Source organism: Phocoena phocoena, chromosome 1 (assembly GCF_963924675.1).
Source record: "Phocoena phocoena chromosome 1, mPhoPho1.1, whole genome shotgun sequence".
In the NCBI taxonomy this organism is placed as follows: domain Eukaryota; kingdom Metazoa; phylum Chordata; class Mammalia; order Artiodactyla; family Phocoenidae; genus Phocoena; species Phocoena phocoena.
In genome coordinates, this window is record NC_089219.1 from 112,584,121 (window position 1) to 112,602,237 (window position 18,117).

The 18,117-nt window shown below is 54.4% G+C and overlaps 2 protein-coding genes across 3 annotated transcripts; both read left to right on the forward strand.

Annotated features, from left to right (window-relative positions):
• The first annotated feature begins 3,737 nt into the window (after nucleotides 1-3,737).
• Nucleotides 3,738-9,587, forward strand: FLAD1 (flavin adenine dinucleotide synthetase 1). 2 transcript variants are annotated; one of them, XM_065884814.1, is made up of 8 exons: nucleotides 3,738-3,802; nucleotides 4,259-4,483; nucleotides 5,999-6,743; nucleotides 7,445-7,592; nucleotides 8,051-8,149; nucleotides 8,227-8,416; nucleotides 9,183-9,256; nucleotides 9,374-9,587. In XM_065884814.1, exons 2-8 carry the CDS (start codon nucleotides 4,403-4,405, stop codon nucleotides 9,507-9,509), a joined length of 1,473 nt encoding a protein of 490 aa, XP_065740886.1. In that variant the 5' UTR covers nucleotides 3,738-3,802; nucleotides 4,259-4,402; the 3' UTR covers nucleotides 9,510-9,587. The 2 variants fall into 2 exon arrangements, with proteins under 2 accessions (XP_065740886.1, XP_065740878.1); XM_065884806.1 differs by lacking the exon at nucleotides 3,738-3,802 and having other exon boundaries at nucleotides 3,826-4,483.
• Nucleotides 9,588-10,096: 509 nt separating this feature from the next.
• Nucleotides 10,097-10,282, forward strand: LENEP (lens epithelial protein). The gene has a single exon (XM_065898183.1). It carries the CDS (start codon nucleotides 10,097-10,099, stop codon nucleotides 10,280-10,282), a length of 186 nt encoding a protein of 61 aa, XP_065754255.1.
• Nucleotides 10,283-18,117: the final 7,835 nt, after the last annotated feature.

An 18,117-nucleotide genomic window follows, 5' to 3' on the forward strand; every position in this document is an offset into this window, starting at 1 on the left:
TCACCAGTAGCCCAATGCTCTGAATCGAGTCCCGATATGCTTCCCCTACGAGAGGTCGCTAACGGAGACCTAGATGCTATCAGAGTTCATGTCCCCTTCCCCATGTCTGATCTCTCTCATATTCAAGGGAAACTGGGCTCCTTTAGCCAGGACCCCTCCATGTTCATAAGGGAATTCCAGGCCCTAACTATAGCCTTTGACTTAACTTGGCCAGATATCCACGTGGTCCTAACTACCTGCTGCATCACGAGGAAAATGCCAGGATCTGGGCTGTGGCTCAGGCCTGGGCAGATGAGGCACACGCCCGAAATCCTAATGAGAACCGAGCAGGGGCAGAGGCAGTCCCACGGGCAGATGCAAGATGGAGATACCAGGAAAATAAAAATGGGCCAGCAGGAGGGCTCACTAGGAGACATTACATGATTACCTGTCTACTAGAAGGTATGAAAAAGGCAATCATCAAACCTGTCAATTATAATAAACTCAGAGAAGTCACACAGGAACGCTCTGAGAATCTGGCCCTTTTTCAGGCCCAATTAGTAGAGGCTATGAGGAAATACACCAGCCTAGACCCTGAGATCCCTGAAGGTCAGGCTGTACTTGCAGTTCACTTTGTAAGCCAGGCATCCCCAAGCATAAGACAGAAATTACAGAAACTAGAGCAAGGGCCACAAACCCCATTTTCTGTCCTACTTGACACGGCCTTGAAGGTTTTTAACAATAGGGAGGAGGCTTCTAGGAACAGACGAGAACTAAGAGAGGAGGAAAAATTAAAACGACATGCTCACTATATGGCTCTTGCCATTACTCAGTCCCTCCCACAACAGGGACCCACGGGAGCCCCTCTCCCATCTCAGAAACCACCACGGACCTGCTACCAATGCAGTCAGCAGGGGCACACTGTCAGGAACTGCCACACCCCACCACCCGATATCCCATGCCCTTATCATCAAAAGGGCCAACTGGAAGAGGAGTTGTCCCTGCCGCCCTCAAGCGGGTAGGCCAATTCCACAACCACCCAACACTCGGGGTTTTTCGGTCCCAGCCCCCGTGGGCCGAGGTCAAAACCAATTACCCCTGTGAGGGGTAATTGACTACCAGGAGCAAGAACCGGATTGCACTGTAGATCTGGGGCTCCTGGATGTGGATGACTGAAGGTGCCCGAGGCTCAACCTACAGGACCCTATGTTCCCCATAAGACTGGAGGAGCCCCGGGTAACCCTGGATGTGGCAGGGGCTAATATAACCTTTCTAATTGACACAGGGGCTTCTTATTCAGCCCTGACTTCCTTCTCTGGTCCCACTCGCCATTGTCCCACTCGTCGTTCCTCGATCCTCCTAACGGGGATGGGAACAGGCTCAGCAGGACTCTTAAACTCTATTTTCACTGCCCAACAGCTCTCTCTTGAACTCACACAACAGATTGCCAACCTAGCAGCTCAAATTAACATGCTACAAGAACAAATAAATTCTCTAACAGGAGTGGTTTTACAAAGTAGAAGAGCTCAGGACCTCCTAACGGCTTATCAGGGAGGGACTTGTGCAGTGTTAAAGGAGGATTGCTGTCTTTTGGTTAATCAATCAGGCAAGGTCCAGACCAATTTTCGGGCCATGTATTTTTAACCTCCTTGTTAAGTTTGTCTCTTCCAGAATACAAATGGTGATGCAACAAAAACACCAGCCAGACAACACTCATACAACCCCTTGAACAAGCCGCCATCACTTTACATGGGGCCCACACTCCTCCCTAGATACACCCTGACAGAGAGCAGGCAACGGGAACCCAGGGCCCCATGATGCCCCTGCTCAGCAGGAAGCAGCCAGAGAGTTTGTCACCCCTTCTCACAAAGGGGTTCCAGAATGCCTGAGAGGGAATTAGGCAGTTAGGTAGATATGAGCAGGGTACCCAATAGGGCCAAAGAATTGGCCCTATAAATAGAAGGGGGAATGTGGTGCTCCAAGGACAATGATGCTTCAAGGACAAAGACTGACCCTGCATGAAAAAGTTGCAGCGTTACACCCCCTACCAGACTCTTAAATCGCCCTCCCCACTATATTGAGATGGTTATGAAATTCCTGAGCCCACCTGGCCAACACCCACCTGGGCAACGGGACCTGTCCCAAATAAGGAAAGGCATCTGGGCTGTCCCACTCTCACCAGATAGAAGGAAGGTGTATGTGCCTCAGCCAATCAGTAAACGAAATTTTCACCCTGGACCATTCTTTTGTTTTCTGGCTATAAAAACTGATCAATAGCACATGTTCAGGCTGACTCTCCCAGACTGCTAGGAAGTCGGCCTGCTGTTCTGGCAGCAACCCTTCCCTCTAATAAATTCTATCTTATTTCATCCTGCCTCGTGTCTGGAAATTCTTTTTCAACCCGCGTTAGGACCACAACAATGAGAGCTTGTTAAATGCAGATCTCAGGCCCCACCCAAACCGCATGAATCCTGTAGATTTAAACAGCATATTAAGAAGGCCCCCATGGGGACTTTCCTGGTTAAGAATCTGCCTGCCAATGCCGGGGACTTGGGTTTGAGCCCTGGTCTGGGAAGATCCCACACGCTGCGGGGCAACTAACCCCTTGTGCCACAACTACTGAGCCCGCGCCTAGAGCCCATGCTCCGCAACAAGAGAAGCCGCTGCAGTAAGCCCTCACACCGCGCAACTAGAGTAAAGCCTGCGCGCACCAACAAAGACCCAACGCAGCCAAATAAATAAATAATTTAAAAATAAAAAATGAAAAGGCCCCCAGATGATTCGTAGGGGCGTTAAAGTTTAAGAAGTACTTTTAGACCAGAAGCAAGTGAAGTAAGAGGAAGCTAGGATAATGTGAGAATCCAAAGTGGACACGTGGCACTCCCTAGTCGCCGCCCTCACTCGTACCTCCAAGACCAATTAACTGGGAGAGGTTGTTTAAAGCACCATCTGGAACAAGGTGGGGCAAGACATTGTTGTCAAAGAGGTTTCAGTAGGGCTTCCCTGGTGGCGCAGTGGTTGAGAGTCTGCCTGCTTAATGCACGGGACAAGGGTTCGTGCCCTGGTCCGGGTAGATCCCACATGCTGCAGAGCGGTTGGGCCCGTGAGCCGTAGCCGCTGAGCCTGCGCGTCCAGAGCCTGTGCTCCGCAACAGGAGAGGCCACGACAGTGAAAGGCCCGCGTACAGGTAATTAGCTTTGCTGTTTATAACAAGGACAAATGAAAGTTCCACACACTAAAAGGTCACCGCCAGGATCTTGCTACCTCCCAGGCAATGCTGACAATTTTTCTTGGCTGTCCCTCCAACGTCCATTTGCCACAATATAAAATCCCCTCTGCACCAGTGCCAGCCCCCAACCCCTTAGAATAAGTCATGGTTAATGAATAACAGCATATGCATACAAGAATTTTAACACAGAACAGAGGTTAGAGTCAAGCCTCTCTTTACTTCCAGCACGAGACTGGAGCACCCCAAAGTCCTTAAAGCACCTCCAACCACCACCACTCATTTCACTCCCGACTCCTCAAGCCCAGCACTGAGCGAAAAGCCCCGCCCCCAACTAAGGCCCGGCCCCCATGTTTCCGGGCGAGGGGGTGACCACGTGGTTGTCGCCAATAACAACCCAGCACTACTCCCGCCCTCTAGCTAAAGCTCGAGAGCGATAGTCAACTACACCAATTGACCCTTAAAGATTGTGTGAGCGACGGCCAAAATGACCAATTAATACGAGGTAGGTAGGAGTCTAAGGCGGGACTCTGAGTACGGAAGCTACCACGGGAGGGAAGGAGAGAGGGAAAGACCCGGTGAAGGGGCAAGAGGCAGGTGAGAACCTGGAAGAGCTCAGCAGTCTGAAGCGTGGCGGGAAGAGACAGGATTCCGGGCTAGAAAGGGTGCGGAAGCCAGCAGAAGAAGGCGGCTGAGTTTTGGTCGTGGGTGGAGGGAGGGAACGCACTTAAAGGGGCCAAGGCCCAGGATAAGGTAGACATTTAAAGGAACAGATGCCCCAAAGAGAAGGGGCATTTAAAGGTGCAGATGCCCAAGATAGAGCAGACCCTAGAGGAACCGAGCTCAACGGACAGAAGACATTTAAAGTGGTAGGTTCGGGAGAGAAGGACATTTTAAGACTAGGACCGAGCATAGAAAACATTAAAAGAGGTATGGACTAGGGTTTGAGAACACGTTTATTAAAGGGACATGGATAAAGGAGTCGATTGTCAAGGGCGTGATGAGGAAGATTGCACTCCTGCTCTCCCCCATTGTCCTTTCTGGCTCCTCCAGGTTCCCTCGACCCCGGAACCCCAGTTCCCAGGCTATGACCCCCAGTGCCCTGTAGACCTGGCGGGCTCCGCGTGCTTGCGCCCCCTATTTGGGGGTCTGGGTGGCTACTGGAGGGCCTTGCAGAGGGGCAGAGAAGGCAGGACCATGGCATCTAGGGCCTCTGAACCTCCCCCAGGGCGCAGCGTGACGGCGGGCATCATCATTGTTGGAGATGAGATCCTCAAGGTGTGTCTGGGACAGAGGAGGGGGGAGGGGCAGCGTTCTCCTGTCCTCCGGAGCTTGCTCCACGTTCTGTTGAGGGAGGGTGAACCAGGGTGGGAGCCCCCTTGCTGCAGTAGGGTCCTGGAGTGAGTCCAATATACTGGAGGAAAAGTGACCTTCATTCTTTCAATTACTGTGTTGAAAAACTTGTAGCAAAGTCCCTACAATTTGCCAAGCACTATGGTAGGGGGAGGGGTGGCTTTACAGAAATGACAATGCATGTATTATTTCAGAGTTATATCCAACCTGTTTGGAAAATGATCCAAGGCATTCCACAGAGTAGATAAGTGAGATAGAAGGAAAGTACTAGAAGGGGGAAATTACTTCTGAATAATCAGGGAAGTCTCACTAGAGGTCATGGTGGGCATCAGGTTTGTAATAGTAATACTGAGTGCTTACTAGCGCCTGGCAGTGTGCTTATTACATCACATATGTGATTTTACTAATCCTCACAACAACTCCATGATGTGAGTACTTTTTTTTTTTTCCCTGCTGAGCCGCCCGACATGTGGGATCTTAGTTCCCTGACCAGGGATCAAACCCACGCACCCTGCATTGGAAGCGCGGAGTCTTAACCACTGGACCGCCAGGGAAGTCCGATGTGGGTACTTTTATTATAAATCTCAATGAATAGATTATGAGACTGAGGCTCAGAGGGGTTGAGAAACTTGCCCACAGTTGAACAGCTAGTAAGTGGTAGGTGGGGTTCCAACCTGATTCTCACTCCAGAGCCCCCCTTAACCACTAAACTCTCTGTAGAGAAGTAGAAGGAGACGGGGCTGGAAAAGAAGAGTGGACACACACCATAGACTCACAGCCTCAAATATTCTGCAAATGAATTTGAACTTTATTCTGTATATGGTTGGAAACAACAAATGGCTTTTGAGCCAAGAGTGATGCAATCACAGTGACACGTTAGGAAAGTTGTTCAGGAGGCACAGGGCAGAGCGCTGTGGCTGGAGGCTGGGGTTCTGGCCAGGGGTCTGCCGCCACTGTCCAGGTGAAAGTTGCCAAGGACCCGTTTGGTGGCAGTAGGAACAGAGGGAAGAGAGCAAATGGAGAGACATTTCAGAAGTAGAATTGACAGCTTGAAGAACCTGACGCTGTGGACAGTGTCTGGAGATGCCATTGACCAAAGGGACAACAGCCAGGGATAGGGTGAAGATGCCCAGTAAGCACCTGGAGCCAGAGGACTAAAACTGTCAGGGTTGGTGAGGAAGTAGATGAGTTGTCCCCATACAATTGATGATTGAATCCATAAGCAGAGATGAAGGCCCAAGGGGGATCACATTACCCCTGACTCCATTCACATGGATTTTCCCACTCTTGCGCCTAGTCTGGGCTTCTGGGCAGCCCGAGGTGGTGTCCCCCAAAGAGCAGAGTGCCCCATCATCAGGCAGATGCAGCCTGATCCTTCCCCCTTTGCCCTTCATCCCTACGGCACTGACACTGTCATCTTCCCCATCTCCAATCTCGCAGGGACACACTCAGGACACCAATACCTACTTTCTGTGCCGGACACTGCGCTCCCTGGGGGTCCAGGTGTGCCGAGTCTCTGTCGTACCCGATGAGGTAGCCACCATCGCGGCTGAGGTCACGTCTTTCTCCAGCCGCTTCACCCACGTCCTTACGGCAGGGGGCATTGGCCCCACCCATGATGATGTGACCTTCGAGGCAGTAGCACAGGCCTTTGGGGACGAACTCAGGCCACACCCTGAGCTGGAAGGGGCCATCAAAGCCCTAGGGGGGGAGGGCTGGGAGAAGCTGTCACGGGTGCCCTCCTCTGCCCGCCTACATTATGGCACAGATCCTCTCACTGGCCGTCCGTTCAGATTCCCACTAGTCTCCGTCCGAAACGTCTACCTCTTCCCGGGAATTCCGGAGCTGCTGCGGCGGGTGCTGGAGGGGCTAAAGGGACTGTTTCAAAACACAGCTGTTCAGTTCCACTTGCGAGAGCTGTATGTGGCAGCTAATGAGGCCTCTATCGCCCCCATCCTGGCTGAGGCCCAGGCCCACTTTGGGCGCAGGCTTGGCCTGGGTTCCTACCCTGACTGGGGCAGCAACTACTATCAGGTGAAGCTGACACTGGACTCGGAGGAAGAAGGGCCCCTGGAGGAATGCCTGGCCTACCTAACTGCCCGTCTGCCCCAGGGATCGCTGGTCCCCTACGTACCCAACGCCGTGGAGCAGGCCAGGGATGCCGTGTACAAACTCACTGAGTCAGGTAGGGGCCTCCTGGGGGAGGGGCAGCATACACCAGACCTTTGGTGCCACCCTCAGTCTCAGGAATGCAGGGGCTGTTGGAGGCTTCCCCCAGATCCAGGAGAAGGTAGAAGATAGCTACAGCTGATTCATTCATTCTTCCAATAAATATCAATTGAGTACCTCCTTTCAGCAGCACTGTGCTGGCTGTTGGGTGTATAACTCAACAAGACAGAGGTATGCCCTATTCTGGACAAGGAGTTTAACAGGAGAGGGAGACGTTAAACAGGTAATCGTGCATGAGGCGTCAGTGATGGGGGGTCTCCATAGCAGGGAGATCAGCCTTGATGTGGGGTCCAAGAAGGCTTCTCTGGGCGAGTGACATAGAAGCTGAGTGCTAAGGAGGATTTGGTCAGACCAGGAGGTGGGCAAGAGTAAACGGTGTGAGAGAGGGTCTGAAAGGAAGCAGCATGAGGTTAGGAGAATGGAAAGAAACCAGGACCTCCAGAGGGAAGACACTGAGGTGAAGAGTGCCATGAGGTGTGGCTGAATGACAGGCTGGGGGCAGACTGCAGGGCCGAGTGGGCAGATGAAGGCATGGGGAACACTGGGAAGATATGGAAGGGTTTTAAGCAAGGGCAACTTGGCCCCCACTGCCCTTTGACCACTGCCCTTTGACAGTCATGTCTCTATCTGATGCCCTCTTCCCTGCCTGGCTGGCAGGGTCTTCTCTGAGAGAAAAGGTGGCAGGCGCCCTACAGACCATTGAGACTGCCCTGGCTCAGTACAGCCTCACCCAGCTCTGCGTGGGATTCAACGGGGGCAAGGACTGCACCGCCCTCCTGCACCTCTTCCATGCCGCTGTGCAGAAGTGAGCCAACCCCCTGGAGGCAAGACCCCAGAGATAGATCGGCCCCATTCTCTAGTTCCCCATCCTAAGAAGCAGGGAGGAAAGGGGGTGTCTGGGTGGGGTTTGGGAGGATGGTAGCCATAGTGACCTCTCAGTTCCATTCCCCCACCATATTTATTGAGCGTCTGACACCTGCCTGGCGCAGGGTATGGACGTGCAAGCCACCATCCCCGACAACAGGGTGGTCACAGTCCTGTCGGGGAGGTAAGGCTTACATACTGGAAACAGGAGTGTATGCTCCAGATTTGAGAGGTAAGAGGTCAGAGTGGGCTTCCCAGACGAAGTGGGTTCTGATGGATGGGAAGGACGAGGAAAGGAGAGAAGGGGAGGGTGTCCATCCCAGGGGCCAAAAGGCAAGCTCTTTGGAGAGCATTTCCCTGCCCATCCTGGCAAGCCAATGGATTCTGCCCCCTCCCCAGGAAATACCCTGATGCTCAAGAGCCCCTCCAGATCCTGTATATCCGCAGCATCTCCCCTTTCCCTGAGCTGGAGCAGTTTCTACAGGACACCATCAAGAGGTACTAGGGACCTGAAGGTTTGGGCTCCAAGAGGGGCTTGGCAGGGCCCACTCTTGACTCCCACTGCTCTTCCTCAGGTACAGTCTGCAGGTGCTGGAGGCTGAGGGTGACATGAAGCAGGCCCTGAGCGAGCTGCGGGCACAGCATCCCCAGCTGGAGGCCGTGCTGATGGGCACCCGCCGCACCGACCCCTACTCCTGCAGCCTCGGCCCCTTCAGTCCCACTGACCCGGGGTGGCCTTCATTCATGCGCATCAGCCCGCTGCTGGTATCAGGGGAGGGGATTTATCGCCTTCAGTCTCATGCCCCCTATCAGTCATTGCTCCCTGGCTACCTGAGCTGGGGGAGGTTAGACCCTGGGGCTTGGATGAAACAGCCCCATCATCCGGGGGAGGCTGTGCTGTTTGTTCGTTCAGCCTTTTGACCAATTTTTATCGAGCACTAATTCAACGGCAGGCATCCTGCTTTCTCCTGTGGACAGAACAATGACTTAGACCTGCTGTCTGATACGGTAGCCATGAGCCATTTATTTACACTCAAATTGTAATTAATTGAAACGAAATACAAATTGCTAAAAAAAAAAAAAACTGAATTGTATACTTTAGAAGGGTGAATTTCATGGCATGTGAATGTCTCAATTTTTAAATTAAATTACAATTCAAAATTCAGTTCTTTAGTTCTACTAACAACGTGTCAAGCGACCACCATGTTAGCACAGATAAAGAACATTTCCATCATTGCAGAAAGTTCTACTGGACAGCACAGGCTTACACAGACATAGATATCCTCTCCCTGTCCTGGAACTTAGATGCCAGTGGAGGGTGGGTTGAGAAATGGAGAGGGACAGGATAAAAGCTTTCTCTTTCTTATTGGTTGGCCTGCGCAGAGCAAGATGTACCAAAGAATTGGGTAGCAGGCCCTCCCTCAGAGGCCAAGGGAGCCGAAGAGCCCTGGATAGTCCCCTTCCCAGGTGGCAGTGGGTAGGTGTGGGAAAAGAAAGTATGTGTGACTCTTCTCTGACTCTGACCTCCCAGGACTGGACCTACAGAGACATCTGGGACTTTCTGCGTCAACTGTTTGTCCCATACTGTATCCTGTATGACCAAGGGTAAGGGATTTGGAGGAAGAGGATGGGTGTGTGGAAGATGTGAGGATGCTGGGACTGGGAGAGCCGAGCCCACCACACTCACCCATGCCCTCCATTCCCATTCCCCCGCCCCACCAGCTATACGTCACTGGGGAGCCGGGAGAACACGGTGCGGAACCCAGCCCTGAAGTGCCCGAACCCAGGAGGACAGCCCACCTACCGTCCAGCCTACCTGCTTGAGAACGAAGACGAGGAGCGGAACTCCCGCACGTGACCTCCCACTCCTGCCCTGTCCAGGAGGAAGGGAAGGGGGCCATCCTGGGGTCTAACCTGTCAATAAACCACCTCTCCTGTGCCTGTTGCTCTGGCTGTGTCTTCCTGCTTCAGGGGACGAAAGAAGCAGAAGTGGGCCAGGCCCTGGCAGCTCGGAGCCCTCAGTGCTCACTCTGGGGCGGCGGGGGAGAGAGGAGGCTGGAAAGGAGCTCTCACTGATGATTTTCAGTGCCAGCCTCAGCTGGAGCCCACCAGAGGGCAGGAGCAGGGAGCAGTGCCAACCCCTGGGGGAAGGGATAACTGGGCAGGGCAGCCAGGGCTTCGAGGCCCAGGCTGGAGGAAGGGAAGCTGAGCTGGCCTGGCTGTGGAGGATGAAAGATGGAGTGGCCAGGCCCTCCTCCTACTAACCCCACCCCACCATCCCTGGGCACAGGGGCTGACTCAGCCCATTCTCAGGCCCAGAACTTTCCCTGTGCTAGACCCTGGGGCCTTTGTCCCCACAGTCATGAGGTCTGAAGGGGGTGGGGACAATGTTGATAAAAGGCACTAGAGGCAGCTCCCACACCCTTCCTCAGAGCTGCTGCCCACATGCAGTCCCGGATACAGCCCCTAGCCCAGGCCCTGCCCTTCTCCCTTGGAGGAGTTCTGCGAGACACTGGACTCCGGGTGCCCGTCATGAAGATGGGCACAGGGTGGGAGGGCCTGCAGCGGACCCTGAAGGAAGTCGCCTACATCCTCCTCTGCTGCTGGTGTATCAAGGAGCTGCTGGATTAATGGCAGCAGGGAGCTGCCTCCTCCCCGCTGGCATCATGGCCAGCATCGCTCAGGTGGGCAGGGTAGGGCAAACAGACAGGAGGCATGGCTGCAGCTTCTGTGGCAAAGCCTGCCTCTCAGCTTCCCATTCTCTTTTTTAGCACCCAGCCCAACCCCCATCAAGACTCCTGGGGCCAGCTGTGCTTGACCAAGGATGGGCCACAAACAATGAGTGAAGTGTGATCCTGCTTTGAGTTTGTGCCATCTGTCAGACCTGCCTTATCTCTGGGCCTCTATTCCCAGGCCCCACCGCCAGTGCACAGGAGCTTGGCCTGCTGGCTAGGACCCCAGTCAGACTGCAGCAGAACCTGGCACTCCTCCAAGCCTGGTACAGTGAGCCCACCGGCCCAGATGGCTGATCTTACCATACCCTCTTAGTACCAGGAATGGGCTGCCCCCAGTATCTCTGTATGAGAATCACTGAACTGTATGTATAATAAATAAGCCTTGAGACCAAACGTTCTAAATGTCTACAGGGAAGTCAGAAAAAGTCAGCACTGGAAGAGTCTGGGAGCCAAGGAGGGAAGGAAGTTTTCCTGGATAGAACAGAATGAAAGCCAGGTTTCCTGACTCACTGGTGCCTGGGTGGGGAGGGCGTTGGGTAGAAAGGCCAGGTTCCTCCCAACTTGTAGACAGGGAGGAGTCCAGCTTGGGTGGGGTCTTCTTCTGTGAGGCCCTGTGTGTAAGGATGGGAACCCAAATAGAAGACCTGGTCTGGCCAGCTCCCTGCCCCTGAAGATCTTGGGGAAAGCACTGAGCTGGTGCTAGTTCCCAGCTTATGGAGGAAGTCCGGCCCTGCTCCTCTAGCTTACACACAAAGCTGCAAGAGAAAGCCACCTGTATGGCCACACAGGTCCCTCAGGTTTATGACAGTGCATAGGACACAAACAGCCAGAATGAGCAGAATTGACTCTTCACTTCCCCTTGGCAGCCACCAACACACGCTCTCCCTGAATCACTCCCAGTGGTAGGCACACACCAGCCATTTACATCGTCTTGCTCCTGCCTAATGACATGCCCACTCGCAGCCCCCCACGACCTCAGAGCCAGCCAAAGTGTCCCTGGGGTCTCTACCCAGCATTCCCTGGGGCCCAATTATGCCCTCCCCCCTCCATTCTGTCCTGGGACACTGGCCTGGAGATGGTGTATGTGGCCCTCCCTCACTGCCAGGGACCAGCTCTTCCTCAGACTTCTTAGTTAACTCCTTTTTCTCTGGGCTTATTTTCTTTTTCTTGCTTTCTCTCTCTCTCTTTCTTTTTTTTTTTTTTTTTTTTTTTTTGTCAAAGTAATATATGCCTAATAAACTCTGATAGTAAAAAGTATCTCCCTCCCACACCTATCCCCCAGCTCTCCTGCCTGGAGGTAACCATGGTGACCAGTATCTTGGCCAGCATTCCAGAGATAGTCTATGCATATACTGCATCGTCATTCATTCTTTTTTTTTTTTTAGTTTTTTATTTTAATTGAAGTATAGTTAATTTACAGTATTATATTAGTTTCTGGTGTACAACACAGTGATTCAAAATTTTTACAGATTATACTCCATTTAAAGTTATTATAAAATATTGGCTATATTCCCTGTGCTATACAATATATTCTTGTAACTTATTTATTTTATACACAGTAGTTTTTACCTCTTAATCCCCTACCTCTGTCTTGCCCCTCCCCCTTCATTCTCCACTAGTAACCACTAGTTTGTTCTCTACATCTGTGAGTCCATTCTGTTTTGTTATATTCATTCATTTGTTTTATTTTTTAGATTCCACATGTAAGTGATAACATACAGTATTTGTATTTCTCTGTCTGACTTATTCATTAAGCATAATACCTTCCAGGTTCATCCATGTTTTTGCAAATAGCAAAACATTTATTCTTTCATTTAACAAATATTATTGAGCATCTGCTATATGCCAATCTGGCTGATTTGAATACAGCAGTGAACAAACTAGATCCCTGTATTCATGGAGTTTACATTCTGGTGGGTAGAGACAGAAAATAAAATATAAACATTAAAAAATAAGTACATTGATGTTACTAGGTGATAGGTTCTATGGAAAAAGAGAAAGTCAAGCTAAGGATGGGAGTGGAGGCAGGCCTAGTAGGCCATGGTAAGAACTTGAGATTTTATGCTAAGTAAAATGAGGAACTGTTGCAGGCAGTTGAGCATAAACTGATTTTTTATTTAAAAGGCTCACACTGGCTGCTGGGTTGAGAATAGACTTTAGGGGACCAAGGGTATGATAGTAGAGACCTTTTAGGAGGTCATGGGCACAATCGGGGCCAGACATGTTGGTGGCTCAGAGCAGGCTTACAGCAATAGCAGTAGGGAGAAGTGGCTGCACTTACATATACTTATACTTCTAGTTAATAACATACTCTATACCCTGTTCTGTACCTTGCTATTCCCTTCACATACCTCGTACAGGATTCCTCATCAGTATATTTAGAGCCTGACCATTCTTTTGTACAGCAGTATTGTACTCTATAGTACTCCAACTCAAGGTTATTTCTTATTCCTGGCAGCCCCTCTTTAGACATCCACAAAATGCAGGTCAGTGTTCTTGCCTGGTGCCTTCAGAGCCCCAGGGCACAGCAGTGAGAAGGTCCTGAATCCAAGGAGAGAGAGGTTAGTTGTAGAGATGGACACAGAATTCAACTTCCCATCTGAATTTGGAGTTCCCTCTCCCCCTCATAGCCTGCACCCTGCTTGGCCAACCCCAACCCTTCCCTGACTCAAGCTCTAGACCTTTGCCTCCTTTTCCTTTCTTAGACCTCACTCCTACCAAGCTGGGGCAGTGCCTGGAGGTGGATCCTGAAGTCTGAGGGTTCTGACTTTGCCAGGGGAGGGGATGTCTGGCAAGTGCCACTGGGGAAGTAGTAGGGGTGGAAGGCAGGGCCTGTGATTGTGGCAGGTGGTGGGAGCTGAAGAGGGGAGAGAAGTCGTGACTGCCAGTAGCCCAAGGAGAGTGTCAGAGCTGGAAAGAGAGTGTCAGAGCCCTGAAAGTGGAAAGACTGAGGAGAGGGATAGGGAGGATAACAAAAACCTCATATACCATTCCAGAGCCCGTTTCAGCTACAGAGTGTGCGAGCGTTACACAAGTCCACTTCAAAAGTAGGCAGGACGGGGCTTCCCTGGTGGCGCAGTGGTTGAGAGTCCGCCTGCCAATGCAGGGGACATGGGTTCATGCCCCAGTCCGGGAGGATCCCACATGCCGCGGAGCGGCTGGGCCCGTGAGCCATGGCCACTGAGCCTGCGCGTTCGGAGCCTGTGCTCTGCAACGGGAGAGGCCACAACAGTGAGAGGCCCGCGTATCGCAAAAAAAAAAAAAAGTAGTTAGGACAAGGGCAATTGTCTCATCTTAACATGAAAGAACAAGCCCAGAGAGGTGTGGTGACCCCTCCAAAGTCATATGAACAGCACACTGCAGTAGGGTAGTCATTTAGTGAACCCAGATTCTCTCATCTCAAATTCAGGGCTTCTCTCCTGCCTTCCTCTTCTGAACTGGTGCTTGGGGTGGTAGCCTAAGTGGCCTGGGAGGCAGGGCCAGGCTAGCAGAAATGTGGAGGGGACTATCCACCCCTATTCTGTACCCACTCCATGCTTTCCCACTTCACCTCAACCCTAATCTCCCCTTGTTCTTGATTTCCCCCGCGCTCATTTGGGAGGCCCAGCTACGCCCTTTTCATGTAAGCCACAAAGCCAGGAGATGGTTCCCTGGACTACACCTCCCTACTGGTCTAGAAGGGAAAGTGAGATGCGGCAGCTTCCCTGCAATGTTCTCTTCCCAACTAGAGTAAGTTCAGGTTTTAAGTGTACAAACTACTGTCTCAAGAACTCACTGGAGGGGGATGAGGGGAGCAATAAAGGAAGATGTGCAGGCACCTAGACAGGGAGGGATGGGTAAGATCTCATCTACCCTTCGGCGCCCCGGGGCCCTCTAGTGGCCACAAGGGGTAGGGGACTGGGCGGGGTAAAACAGGGAAGGAGACCAGGCAGAACTGGAAGTGACCCCCAAGTACGACAGCATGCGGAGGAGCGGCCTGATATCCAGGATTCCCAGCTGACTACGTCGAATATAAGACCGTCAGTGGTGTGCAGAAGCTGGAGGAGAGGGGTCAAGAGAAATGGTCTGAGGAGCCGTGCGCAATAAACTGGATATTATAGTAATAATCTTGGGCGGGTCCCACGTTTTCCCAGCTAAACTGAAAGACGGGCAGAAAGGAGAGTGTGGCAGTTGTTTCACTAGCGCCAGAGCGCAGACCCCCAAGGGAATACGCTCTTATTTGCGTCCCTATTTGCATCTCGTTTGCATATGAGTTATTTCCCCTTCAAAAGGCATTAGTCCTTTCTCAGTTATGCCCAGCTGAGACTGTCTACTCCAGTCTTTGCCAGCCTTGGGGTCATACCCATTCTTCTGGCCATTCTCTGACCCCTCTGACCTCCGCCCCTCAGTACCCTCAGGTCGTTCTTTCTCAACCCTTTACCTACCCCAGCTTCAAAGCAGCGACCCGGCTTCTCGAGCCGGGGGACCTGCGCCGCCTGGTGGCTGTCCGGAGGAGGCTGAGGGCAGAGGGGTTCAGTTTCGCCTTCTCTGGGACGTGGAGTTTTGGAAAATGTTCCCCCGAGCTTCCTGAGGCTAAATTTATCTCCCCCGGCCCTGGGGGGCGCAGAGATCCCGGCGATGATTAGCGCTGCGCGACACCGGGCTCCCGCCCAGAGGCCCGGAATAGGCGCCGAGTTATAAATAGTGCAGCCCGCAGGTGTGGGGGTAGTCGGCGGGAGGGGGGCAACCCTGGCAGCCACGGCTCCTTCAGGTGGGTTGGGCGGTCGCGGTGGGGGCGCCGGGGGGCGGCAGGGCTGCGGTCTGAGCGCCCCCAGCGGTTTCCTGGGCGGCGGGTTTTTCGAGGGAAGCGGAGGCAGCCGGGGGAAGGTGGAGAGCGGGGAAGAGGTGGGCGCCGAAGCTGATGCGCCGCTTCCAGCTCAGCACCCCACATTCCAAAGCAGGCCCCTAGACCCACTCACTCAGGACCCCGCCCAGTCACAGCCGTGCCTTTCTTCCCGCCAGAAGCCCTCTCTCCTCCAGGCTCTGCAAACATCCAGCTCCTCTGCAGCTCAACCTTGGCGCACGTGGCCCGGCCTAGGCACCTGGCCCTCACCCCGAATCGCTGTCCCAGCCCCAGGTGTGCAGTTCTCCCTAAAAGGGGTTAACTCCCGGCCTGGGCGTTCATCCTTCTCTTTGGTCAACCACCTCACTCTCCGGGTATTTACCCACCTCCTGCCACACAAAATTAAGGTCTAGTTGGTCGCCTGAAGACCAACTGAACGTGCGGATCTTGGACGCTCCCCGATCCCCTGGAGGGCCCTTGGAGAGCCCACACCTGCCCTCCAGTTCCCAGTTCCAGTCCAGGCCTAGTGGCGGGGCAGGGGTGGCGGCAGGCCCCAGGGGCCAGGCTGGGGTTTCGTGGGAGAGGGCGGGGCCCCCAGTCAGCGTTTCTTGGCCGACGCGGTCTCAGCGGTTTGGCGAGGTAAGGGCCCGGGAGTTGGGGGTTAGGCGGGAATTTCAAAGTCGGGGTTCCCCACTCCGACTTCTGAGCGAGGGAGCTTTGTGGACCAGAAGAGAACGTGGGAGGGGGCGTCACTGAGAAACTAACAGGAGGTTCCCGGACTCTCGAGACTCAAGTGAGGAATGGCATTCCAGCCACTGAAAAATCCAGGTTGGGTCCAACAAGACGCCTGGGGCGACCCCCAGGGATGGGGGACATGGCGAGCCCGCTGTTCGCTTCTCTATACCTATGGGCTGATGCCAAGGTGCCCTCCCTTCTATTGCCTCTAGAGGCCCTGGCTCTACCCTCCCCGAGCCACTTTCCCGCCCCCCTTTTCCTCGGCCATGCCCTCTCCACCCCGAAGCAGCCCCCTCTCAATTTCACTTGTGCTTCTGGCACTGCCGTCTTGCCCCTGGCACGGCCCTTCTCCAGGCTAGCGCGACCCCGAGCTGGGGAAGGGAGGGAAAATCCCTGGCCTGGACCCCGCCGGCTTCGGGCGCTCGCGAACCAGAATCTGTCCGGCGGGGCCGAGAAGAAAACCCGGAGCAGTGACCAGCCTCGGGACCCAAGAGGGACAGGGACGATAGGAAAACCTGGAGCGGATTACCCGAGCGGGAGAGACCCATGCCTGCTACTGCTACCCCCTCCTTCCTAGAGCCCCCCTAAATCTACAGTGAGATAATGTCTGGGGTGGGGGGCTGTTTGGTTTGGCCTGGGCCCTCAGGGGCGCCTCACACTTTCCGCCCCTGGCTGGGGAGCAGGGCAGCGGCCCCGAGGCTGAGTCACGGCCGGAGGGAGAGAGAGGGAGGGACCGGGACTCCGCCCCTCCCCCTGCTCGGGGATCCCGGGTCAGCCCGGGTGAGGGCCAGGGCCCCCCTGGCGCCGCCTATTGTGGTCCAACAGGTTGAGCTGGTGTCCCGCGGAGCCACCTGCTGGAAAGGGAGGGAGGCCCTCTGCGGAGGGGGCTGGGGTTGGAGAAAGCAAGTTCGACCCGGTTCGGCCCGGCCGGCCTCGGGGAGCGGAACCTGGCCCGCCGGAGCCGGATTTGAATCAGTTTTACACTAGTGGGAGGGGCTCTTTGGGGTACGTAGCGCCGCAGGCCCAGTTGGAAGCGTCCCAAACAGGCTACCTTCCTCAGTTGGGGGGCACTTAAGTACGTATCCTGATCCGCCCCCCCCCCAAATCCACATACACATCGTAAAACACTCAGACCCCTCTCGCCTCCCAGGTCTCTGAGCGAACCCAAGTCCAGAGGTCCCTCCTTCGCGGAGACTCAGTTTCTCCACTTCGGGAACAGCGGGATGGAGGCAGGGAGCAGGAGCGTGAGCGTTCCTCCCCCTCCCCCTTCACGGACCTGGCCCCTCCCCTCCGACAATGCCAAGGCCGCATCGGGCACCGGCTGGAGCGCAGAGGCTGCTTGCCCAGGGCGCCGTTCCCTCCCCGCGAGGCGCCGTCACGCGTGGGGAGGGACGCAGGGTGCCCGCACCCTCAATTCCCCCGCCTCCAAGGGGTGGGGTGGGGCGTAGGAGCTGGAGTTGATGGCCGGGTGGCTCCCCTCCCCCTACCTCCAGGGGCCCTGACCTGATTATAGCCCCTCACGGGACCCCCCTCCCTCAATCCCCTAAGTCCCCGCCTCGCCCCCACCTAGTGTATCTTTAACCTCCTAATACCCTTCCCTCCCGAGGTGCTGACCCTACGGAAGCCCCTCTTGTAGGAGTGCGAGCCCTTGATGGGGGTGCTCGGTTCCCCGGCCGCTGCGGACACTGCCCCCTCCTCTTCCCCTCCTCCAGGTTTCAGGCCAGCCCCTCGGCTCCGCCCCCTCCCTGGCCGAACGCAGGGAGGGACCCACTTGGGATGGGCGGGTGTTCAGGCCAATGGGCGGGCCGGGAGGTGGAGTGCAGGGGGCGGGACGGAGGAGCGGCGGAGGGCTGGATGGGGGTCGGGGGCGGAGCTCGAGTTAAGGTGGACTGGGAGAGATAGGGGCTAGAGAAAGAGAGAGAGAGAGAGACGGAGAGGGAGAGGGAGAGGAGGAGGAGGAAAGGGACCGCGGCAGGTGAAGGGAGAAAAGAGAGAGAGAAGGAAAGAAGGAGGGAAAAGAGGAGGGTGGGAAAAGCTGAGAAAGCAAAGTAAGAGCTTGGACTAAGAGAGCGAAAAAGGAGGGAGGGATCCATCTGCGCCCTGCAGAGACTGGCTGGACCAAGGGGTTGAAGTTTATGTCCTTATTGGGCGGAGGGAGGGGGCCTGGGGGGGCG